The sequence below is a fragment of the Rhinolophus sinicus genome, linkage group LG14 (genome assembly GCF_036562045.2).
Source record: "Rhinolophus sinicus isolate RSC01 linkage group LG14, ASM3656204v1, whole genome shotgun sequence".
Lineage (NCBI taxonomy): Eukaryota > Metazoa > Chordata > Mammalia > Chiroptera > Rhinolophidae > Rhinolophus > Rhinolophus sinicus.
In genome coordinates, this window is record NC_133763.1 from 54517001 (window position 1) to 54527201 (window position 10201).

At 61.0% G+C, this 10201-nt stretch overlaps 1 protein-coding gene across 6 annotated transcripts; it reads right to left on the reverse strand.

The window, feature by feature from the left end:
• Positions 1–2229: 2229 nt before the first annotated feature.
• On the reverse strand, positions 2230–9328 carry SH2D2A (SH2 domain containing 2A). 6 transcript variants are annotated; one of them, XM_074318835.1, is made up of 10 exons: positions 9196–9328; positions 8439–8599; positions 7599–7783; positions 6923–7012; positions 6567–6735; positions 5180–5329; positions 4755–5060; positions 3967–4149; positions 3130–3273; positions 2230–2775 (listed from the first exon to the last, which is right to left on the reverse strand). In XM_074318835.1, the coding sequence occupies exons 1-9, from the start codon at positions 9227–9229 to the stop codon at positions 3133–3135; spliced, it is 1419 nt and encodes a 472-aa protein (XP_074174936.1). In that variant the 5' UTR covers positions 9230–9328; the 3' UTR covers positions 2230–2775; positions 3130–3132. The 6 variants fall into 6 exon arrangements, with proteins under 6 accessions (XP_074174936.1, XP_074174935.1, XP_074174934.1 ...); XM_074318834.1 differs by having other exon boundaries at positions 2230–2541; positions 5180–5332; XM_074318833.1 differs by having other exon boundaries at positions 5180–5332.
• Positions 9329–10201: the final 873 nt, after the last annotated feature.

The following is a 10201-nucleotide window of genomic DNA, read 5'->3' on the forward strand; positions in this document are numbered from 1 at the left end:
CTGCGCGTTGATCGGGACCAAGCTGGGATGCACAAGGGCCCCACTTAGGAATCGCAGACGGCCAAACTGCCATAAGGAGGTGTCGTGACTCTGGGGAGGGCCCCGCGGGTCTTCAGTCCAGCCGGGCGCTGAGCTTGCTACCCCAGAAGCTGCTGTCTAGAGGGGTGAAGCCATGTAGGGCCTGGGGGAGCTCTGCTGCCGCCCTAACCTCTCCCTCCACGCGCCGCGTGCCTTCAGGTAGGGTCGGTGTCCGGAGGCCGGTACAGCTAGTTAGGGGAAGGCCTCAGCGACAGACAGGTGGGTTCCCAGGGCTGATGTACGGTGGGAGGGGGCAGCTGAGGTTACGGGGTTCATCGCTTTCCAGCCCCCTTTCCCCAGCCAGAGGCACAGGGCACCTTATGAAGACTGCTTTGCTGAGGAATGCAAGGGGGCGCTCAGGGGGGAGAGGCTGGGCCGGCAGGCTCAGGGCAGCCATGTGCTGCAGGGGCTGGAGCTGGGCCAAAGCCGGACCCTCCACTCAGCCAGGCCTTCGCAGGCTCTGAAGGGGCAAGGCTGAGTCAGCTGGGACGTGCCCCCACCCTCCTGGCCCGCTGCTCCCCGGCTGGGGTGCTACCTGCTCAGCACACTGGCTGCAGCTCCTTTTCCGGTACAAGTTACCCTCTCCACCCTGAGGTGTCGCCAGAGCCCAGAGCCCGTCATCGAGGTGGTGCAGGGGCCCATGTGTGAAGGGAAGCCGGGCTGCATCACATCACCTTAGTCTTCAGGGCGGGGCCTGCAGCTGGAGCCCTCGGGGGTGGGGGGGTCTTACCCTTTTACTTGGCGGGGGTGGGGGGCCGTGCTCTAAGGGGAGCCCGGGATTGAGGTGACAAGATCTGGGCCTGACTGCCTCCAACTCCCTGTCACCTGCCCTCTCTAGACCTCCCTTTCCCACTCAGTTGGACGGAGAGCAGTCACAAAGGGTCTGAAGCCCTTTCAGCCCTGCAGCCGTGCTCTGCCTTCATTTGGGTGGGAGGAGGCGATGGCCTCCGCTGATCCGTGCAGCGGCCCTGTGTGCAGATAAGCAGGCATTACCCCCATTTCAAAGCTGTGTGGGGAACAGTGGCTCCGAGCAAAGGTCTGCCCACCAGAGGCTGCAGCTGGTTAGCGCGGCCAGAGCCAGGCCATCTGGGTCTCCCACCACCCCTTGGGTGAGCCCACCCCCAGCTGTGTGGAGCCAGAAAGACTGGACGTCACCGGGTCCCACTCTGCCCCCTCTAGTCACTGGTCCCCACACCGCCCATCCTGTCACATCTCAAAGTCCAAGGAAATCCTGTTTTCTGATTGCCAGCTCTCTCTAAACAGGGATCTTTTTTGGCCTGCTCCCCTGCCACGAGGAGTCAGCCTGGAGGTGACTCCTCTCCCTCTGATTTCGGCAAACCATCTGCTCCCCTCCCTCCCGCCCCATCTCTCCTCTTGCTCAGGAGGCAGCCCAGACCTACAGCCAGCAGGAAGTGGAACCCCAACTCTGTTGACTCAGCAACCCTATTTCTCCCTATGCTGATTAGCACTGGAGTGGAAAGGAGGGAAATTTGCTTGTCACTGGGCTGGCACCTGCGCCAGGCTGGGGGTGGTGTGGTGGTGGCGGCCCCTAGGCCTAGGGGACATGGCTTCAGGGAAGGGTCTGGAGGATTTCTGTGCCTCTGACGGGCACTGATGGCCTTGGACAGGCCACAGAGGGGACCATAGGGGTACCTGGGCCAGAGGGCAGTGCAGGGGCAGACCCAGCCCTGCCGCAGGGAGCCCCCACCCAACCTGAGACAACAGACACAGGCAGACCCTCCCTTCAGGTGGCTGAAGCCCCAGTGGAGCTCAGTGGGGAGCAGGAGGCTCCTGGGAGGGAAGGGGTCCTGACGAGGCAAAGGCTCATGGGAAGGCACAAGGGAGGGGCTTGGAGCCACTGCAGGGCCACCCCTCGTGGAAGGGCCCACACCCAGGCTAATGGGGCACGCCCCCTCCCAGTCCTGCGCTCGGCAGGGGCTTGGGGCTGCTCCTCGACCACTCCCCTCCTTGCCTGGCAGCCCAGGATACCTGCCCAGCCAGCCCGTTAGGGAAGGAACACTGCAGAGAGCAGTCTGTTTCCCGTGTCTTGATGTCTCTCAGCCCCCGGACCCCTCCCCACACTGCCGTGGTGCTTCAGGCACCTGCCTTCCACAGTATGAGAGATGGAGACAGAGACAGAAGGAGCCTGGGTCCCGTGGGGGGAGGTGGTTGGCGATGATTTATTAGCCAGACAAGAATCAACAAACAATTCTAACATCTGTTCTCGCCAAATCCAATCCTCAGACAACAGCAGCATTGGACCAGGGCCCAGACCCAAAGGCTCAGAGGGCCCAGGAAATGAGCCTCCAGGAGGGGCCAGGGCGAGGCTGCAAGGGCCCACGTCCTCAGAGGGGCGCCAACCACTGAGGGCTCTGGGAGGGCACTGAGCTGTGTCCCCCTTACAGGGAGTGGACTCCACATTTGTTCCTCTGACCTCCAGGCTTCTTTATGGGGGTCCCAGACCTGTCGGGGGAACAGGGCTAAGCTGGGACCTGGAGGAGGGGAACCTGCACCCAGGCCCCCTGCAGCGGAACTCTGGAAAGCAGCAGGGTTCCCTTCTGAGGAAATTTCTGACATTTCCCGTAGAGAAGACTTAGTGGGTGTGGGGCCAGGAACACCGCGCTAAACCAGCGGTCAGGAGGCTCGGGCTCTCGTCCTCGACCACGTCAGCAGCCCTCTCTGGCTTTGTTTCCCCATCTGCACAGCAAGGGAGGGAGTTGGACTTGGTCCAGAAGGGCAGAGAAGAAGCTGCTCCTCTCCCTTCTCTCACCCATAGCAGACATCACTAATCAATCACGTGCTCTTTTCTGCTGAGTTCAGACACGACCTTAGCATCCTTCCCATTGCAGCGCCCTGGGCATCCAGGACCAATGGATTGGAGCTGGCACACAAGGTGACACCTTTGTGCCATCTTTGCAATGGATGAGGCTGAGGTCCTTTCCAGCCTCGATCACTGACAGTTTGTGCCATCCACATTTCCCGAGAAGGGCATCTGGCTGTGTGCGTGTGTGTGTGAAGGTCTCTGGTTATCTTTCTCCAGCTCAGACTCACCAGCTACTGAGGCGGCCCCTGAAGCACCTGTCTAGCAAAGTGGTGAGGGAGGGTGTGCCCCCAGCGAGGCAGGGGCTGGTGGGGCCTGGGAGGGCCTTGTCCAGCCACAGAGTCCTCAGGATGCAGTCGCTGACCACCTGGGTTCTGCAGAGAGAGGGACAGTCTTAGGTCACACCTTCTCCCCTCTCGGGCCCACCTGCAGCCTCAAGGACCAAGACATCTGGTCTTAACAGACGATGGCCTGCACAGAGCAGGGCCAAATCCCTCTCATTCATTCAACAGACGTTTCCTGAGTACCTGCCCTGTGCCAGGCACTGTGCTGGGTGCTAGGCAAAGAGCTGAGTCCTAGCCCTGCCCTCAGGGAGCCCACTCTGCTCCGTCTCAGGTGCTCAGTGGCCTGGCCGGTGTGTACAGAGCACAGAGGATGGCCTCTGTGGCCAGGTCCGGGACGTCTTTCCAGGTGAAAAGGGCAAGCTAGTCTGCAGGGTGCTTAGAAGGTTGCCAGGCAGCAGGGAGTCGCTGGAGGCCAAGGGACTGGCACGTGCCAACCCCAGCAGGTGTGAAACCACTTGGTGTGTTTGGAGAAACTGCATAGCTCTGGGAGGATGAGTGGTAAGGCTGATGAGGTGACACCCCCCACCCCCTCCGAGTATGGAGGGCCTCGTGGGCCAGTCGGCTGTTTTAGAAACACCTTTGTGGCTTCCTGGGGCGGAGTGTAGCAGAAGTGGCAAGACTGGTGGCTAGAGACCAGTGAAAAAGCTCTTGGAAAAGTGCCCATGAGAGATGAGGGGGCCGAACCTGGGGACAGGAAGAGACCCAGTAGAAACAGCAGCTTACATGGGTGCGGGGGTGGAGCAGGGACGTGTGGAGGGAGCCCAGCGTTCTGGCTCTGCCGCAGGCGGCCAGAGGGTTATGAATCCAGGTAGGGAACACCCAAGGAGCAGTGGTGGAAGGGTGAGGGCAGTGCTGGCTGTTACTAAGTTCCAGAAGCCGGGGGACGCTGGGGAGCTGAGCGGGAGCCTGGAGAGAGGATGGGATGGAGACACGGCCTGGTGATGTCAGCTCTAGGATAGCAGCAGGTGGCAGGGGTGTGGGTGAGTGGGGCAGACACAGGGCCGAGAGCGAGTGGGGAGAGAGGCTGGGGAAGGGCCTGAGGAGGGGCAGAAGCAGCTGGTGGGCCCAGCACCTCCCAGGAGATGCTGACTTGAACTGATCAGTGAGAAGACCGTAGGTGGGGACAGAAGAGGGAGAGGGGGAGTGCAGGAAGGAGCGGGGTGCAGGTGCCCCCTCCCTTAAGCTCTTCTGAGATGACACAGGGACTCCAAACCCCTCCTTCAAGATGGCAGGACCACCAAGGCTAAGGGGAGGGAGCCAGAGGCAGGGGCCGCAGTTCAGACTGGGGAGGAGAGGCTGGGCGGGCCGAGCTCAGGTGGGTCTGAAGAGGCCCAGCTGGGTGAGAGGGATACCGACCAAAAGGCAGGCTCCGGTGGGGGAAGGCAGAGGATGCTGGCAGCCTGGACCCTCTGATCTTCACCCTGACCCAGGTATCCAGCTACTCTACCCTCCCCAACTAGCTTTCAGGAAGTCCTTCTCGTGGTCTAGCTTTTCCCTGCACCCCCATTTACCTGGCCTCCAGGGACAGGCCTGGACCGGCACTTCCGGAGGACCGGGTGTACGGGGATGCTGGGCGGGCCGTGACCCCCTGCGCACAGCTCCATCTCCACCTCGGCATAAATGTTGCTGGGGGCTTCTCCGGGGCTGCCCCGGCCCATGGCATAGAAAGCTATGGGCTCCTCAGGCTCGTGGTAGATGGGGTGGGAGGGCTTGAGGGGCGGGGCCGGGCGGGGTCTCGGAGCTGGGCTTGTGCAGACTTCGGGGGGCAGCTGAGGCTTGGCGGGGACAGGAGGCTTGGGCCTGGGCGGCTGGGAGGGCTAGGAAAGAAGCGAGGCGGGAGGCCTGTGGGTCACAGGGACGAGCCCCAGGGCGCCCTGCACGCCCCGCCCCCGCCCCGCACGCCCCGCCTCCTCGCGGGCCCCTTCCAGCAGGATACCTCCTTTGGCTCGCAGGCCCCTTCTTTCTGTGTGGGGGCTGCGGGCTGCTCCTTTTTGAGGATCGGGCTGTACTGGGTGTGTGAGTCCTGGCTTTTGCTTCCCGAGTCTGATTCTTCAGTCCTTAGCGAAAGTCCTGTTGGCTCAGGAGTCTGCTGGGAAAGAAGGAGACCAGAGGAAGTTGGTGCGCGGCGGGAGGGACGGCGTGGAGTGGGCAGGTGATCCAGGCGGACAGAATAACAGGGTCTGGGGGGGGAGGGGCACAGGAATGTGGCGTGCCCTGGGTCCCCTGGATGAGGACCGGGGATGGCAAGGATACCAGGGAGAGGGCAGAGCTGGGGTCACGGGCGATATCAAGCATTAAACTTAATTTCCTCTGAAACACAGGGCAGGCCATTCTCTATTTGTGCCGGTGGTTGTAAAAATGCAACAGGCTTGAGAAGTCTTTAGCTCAGAATAAAATCCCAAATCCACACAAGAGTGCATAGGGCCCCCTCCCTTGACCTCTCTGCCCTCATCTCCCACCTCACCACCCATGCTAGCTTCCTCCCCTGCTCTCACTCTTCTCCAGACACATCAAGCGTCCTCCTACCTCAGGGCCTTTGCACCTGCTGTTCCTTCTGCCTAGGATGCTTTTCCTTTAGTTGTCTGCTGTGACTCCCTCCCTCCATTCACTCAGGCCTCCATTCAAATGTCCCCTGACCAGAGCAGCCTTCCCTGATGTCTCCATGTAGAAGAGCCCTAAACCTGTCACTCCCTGTCACAGCTTGGTTTTTCTTCCCAGCACTTACTACTGGACGGATTATGTGTTCTCTGTATTATGTGTTTGTTGTCTGTCTCCTCTTATCAGAATGCAAGTTCCATGAAGGCAGGGATGTTTTGGTTAGTTTTGTTTCCTGCTCTTTTCCCAGTGCCCAGACCGATGCTGGCATAGAGTGGTCCTGCCTGAACTTCCTTCAGGAGACATGGCTGCCAGCCAGGTGAGTGGCGGCATCCTACTCTCTATTTCCTCCCATCACCCTCACTATTTGTGGGTTTGGGACCCGGCTGTCTTGTCTCTGGCTCTTTTTTCAGGGCCTGCCAGCATCTGGTACATGCGGGCACTTGGTAAACAGCTTTTAATATAAACAACAAATGACCCATGCGCCTGTCTGGGCACTCTCACTCAGCCCCTCATGGCTCTGTGCGGCGGGGATGGTTTCTTAATGCCCCTCCCCTAGCGTGCATCTTTCTGGAAGGGCTTCCTGCCCAGACGTGTGGGCAAGAGGCATGGCTGGGTAATCTGTTGCGAGGAGAAAGGGCCTCGTCCTGCGGCCTGGGCTCTGCGTGAGGAGGGGCACGGCCTAGGTCCCTGGCTGAGAGTCAGGGGTGTCAGGGGGTGGTTCATACCTGCCGGGCGAGGGGCTGGCTGAGCGTCTCCCCATAGGGGCTGAGCGGGCACGTGGTGTAGTGAAGCAGCAGGTCCTGCAGCCGCGCGTGGGCGCTGTCCTCACCCAGCACCACGTGGCGCCCGTCCTCAAGCTGGGCCAGCAGGAAGTGGCGGCAGCAAGTCCGGCTCCTGGAGGGCGCCAGTCTGGATGCGACCAGGGATGTGACCCGCTCCCTTTCCCCGGCCAGGGCCACCCGCCCTGTGCCAGGGTGTCCCACTCTCAGTAGCAGGGGTGGGGAGTGAGGAGAAGGGGGGCAGAGCAAAGAGGGGTCGACAAGTTCAGCCCCTCGGATTAGCGGGACGCCCCGCCCCTCACCTGTAAGTCAGCACAAAGGTCACGGCGCTCTCGCTGAACCGCACCAAGTAGCACCCCAGCGGCCTGGTCTCCAGCAGCCTTTCGGCTTCCCTGGGTGTGGAGAAGAGACAGTGCTGCTCTGACTCTTCCAGCCTCCGCTGTCTCCCAGCTCTCATGGGGGACCCTTACCCCCAACCAAGCAGGCTGAAGTGGCTAGAGAAGAGTGGAGGTGGGAGAGGGGATGTGGGCCCCCCAGGACAGCTTGCAGCCCTGCATCCTGGCCTTATCCTGGAAGGGCCGCGCAGCACCAGGGATAGCAATAGACTTTTAGATGTCACACGTTACAAGCGGAACAGAGGAGGCAAACAGGTACAGGAGAAGCAAACTGAGGAACTGCAAGGGAGGGAAGAGAGAGCAGAGGGCTGGGCGAGCCCGAGGGACACAGGCGGAGACCAGGAGGAGCGAGGCCTTAGATAGGGGAGGATAACTGAGCCTAGAGAGGGGAAACTGAGGCACTGAGGGGGTTGGGCTGGAACCTCTCCGGCGCTCTCCCCCAGGAGAGGTGCCTGAGTGAATGGCCCCAGGAGCCTCCAGGAGACATACCTGCACTTGTAGCCTCCACCTACTCCTGACCCACCGCGAGACCCAGGACTTGTCCCCACGCCTCTCTGGGCCCGTTTCCTCCTCCGTGACTCACCTCCGGGTGATGAAGCCATGGAACCAGGGAGGGGCTGCCCCATGCTGCAGGAACCCGTGGGCCTGGGTCTTCTGGAACCAAGCCCGGGTCTCGGCCTGCAGGGGCTGGTCTCCTTCCCTAGGCACCTCATCAGCCTTTCCAGCGTCCTCTGGGCTGGCGGCAGCGCCTGGGGCCTGGGGAGGTGCCTGGTTAGGGGGAGAGTTCCGGGAGGGAAAGGAGCCATGACTAGTGGGCCTGCTCCTGACTCCACGCCAGCGGCCATCTTCTCATCCTCAGCCCCAGCCCCTCCTGGGCGTGCGGTGGAAACTCCCAACCCCCCATCCTACTTGATTGTTTTAGGGTATAATTGCCCAGAAAGCCCTTCCCAAGGTCTAACTTAAGTCCCCTCTTTAGCTCCAACTGTCCTGGTTTCCCTGGCAGGCCTTCTTCTCCCCACTTTGCTCCTGGGCCTTTGCTCCAGCAGCGGCCAGTGGCAGGCTGTGCTTAAATGGGGCGAGGCTTTCCAGTGTCCAGAAGGTCATTCCCTAGGCTGAGGAATGACGCAGGAGGTCACCCCCCAGGCCAGAATGAGGGAGCACTCACCCTCTAGGAGGGGGGACTGGCGGGGCCAGAAGACCAGGGTGTGCTGGGCAAATGAAGGCCGTGAACAAAGACGTTGATGGCTGCTTCCGGACTCAGACACTGTGCCCTGGTCACCTGGGCCTCAGCCTGAGCTTCCCAGCTTGTCTCCTTCCCTCCTTCTGTGCCCCACATCACCCCTGCCATCTCCCAGTTGGCCTGTGTCCATCTGTGAGTCCTCCCCCAGGGGAGGGCTCGGAGCAGATGAAGGCCCCCACTCACCAAGGCGTGGACAGCGGGGGCTCTGGGGCTGGGCTGGGCCTCCTCGACCTTCAGGGCCTGGAGCCTGGCCCTCGGAAGCAAGCCCAGGCCCTGGCAGCCCCTGCTGGTGATGTCCAAGGGATGGAAGGTGCTGAAGGTTGGCATGGGGTCTTTTCGGTTCCCTGTGAGCAGAAAGAGTACAGCTGGGGCTTCTCAGTGAGGGGCTGCCTGTCTCCGTGTCCCCCACCACCACAGGCTTAAAGGGGCCCTGCATGCCTCTGACCAGGGACCTGGAGGAAAGGGATGGTTATGACAGTAGGAGAAATGCAGGTGGAACATGGGGGACTTTTCAGGGAGGAGGAGTAAGGGGCCCAGGGGGCACAGAAGGGCTGAGGCAGCAGAGAGGCTTGTCCTGGCAATGGTACCACGAAGGGGAGCTGAGATGTCAGCTGGCCTTCCGGTGGCCCGGAGTCGAACCCACAGTCAGGGAGGGAAGGCAGGTCCTCCTTTGGCCCAGGGTTCTGCGCCTTCCCCTTTCCCTCCTGCCCCCTCCTTCCTCCCTGAGAAGCACACAGCAGACCCTGTCACCTTTGTTCTCAGGGCTGAGTGGACCTGCAGCCCCAGAGAAGGAAAGGGGTTGTGGGCACCAGCAATCAGCCTTGCCAGCTCCGGCTCCTGCTGGGGCCCCGTCCTCTGAGTGGGGGCTCTGGCCCCAAGAGAGAGCAGGGACCTGGTGGTCTTGTCCCCTCCCACACACATTCTTCAATGTCACACGTACCTTGGGGGCCTCCCTGGGCCAGGGGGAACTCCATGGGTGCAGAAGGAGCCTGGGAGCAGGGCGTGTGTGTGTGCTCCCACAAGGTGTGCACACTCAGCAACTCGCTTGTCACCCCAGCCCCCAGGGCAGGAAATGTCGCCTCCCCACAGCCCTGGTCCTGGCAGAGGACCCACGTCATGGAAAGTCGTAAGACACTGGTCCCTCCCCCGGAAGCCAGGCAGCTAAAGGTGGTGGCGGTGTGGTGGTGGGTTTTTGTGTCACTCTGTGCCTGGCTGTTGGGGAGTCCTAACTGCTATCTGACCTGGCTCCCCGATTCTCTGTCCATTCCCTGCAGACTAGGACCCCCCCGCCCCCTTTGCTTCTGTCCTGAGCAATGGTCAGACAGGTCAGCCTCAGGGCTGCAGGATCCTTGGAGGTTTATATTCAGGCCTGTGCTCTTAGGACACCTGAGGAGGGAAACTAGGACGGGAGTGGGCAGGGCTGCAGCAGGAAGTGTGCAGGCAGACTTCTGGAATGACCTTCTGAGGTCATATAAAATCTGAGAGGAGGGGTGGAGAGGAGGGGGCCTGGCTTCATCCTCCAGCAGATAAGGAGCTGAGTCAGGGCGGGCAAAGCCAGCAATCCTGGGGGAAGGCGGGAGGGAGGTGTCCTCCAGCTGGGCAGGCCCCTAGTAGCTGGGCCACTGTTAGCCGTTGTTGTTCTTTACTTCAGTGCTGGTCTTGAATGCCACCAGAGGACTAGTTTCTCTCTCATGTGATCCTCTCACATGAGAAGGGGACTGGGAACATTATCCCCATTTTCCAGAAGGGAAAGCTGAAGCTCAGAGGGGCGCCTTGGCCAGGGTCCGTCCATGTCTCAGAAGTTGGTGACAGTTGAAGCCGAACCTAGATCTCTCAGCTCGTGACAGCCAATGGTCCATGCTCTGTGCCAGGCACTGTTCTTGATGCAAAGAACCAAGAGAGAAAAAGGATCTTGTCTCAGATTGTGTGGGGCGGGATGGATGTGC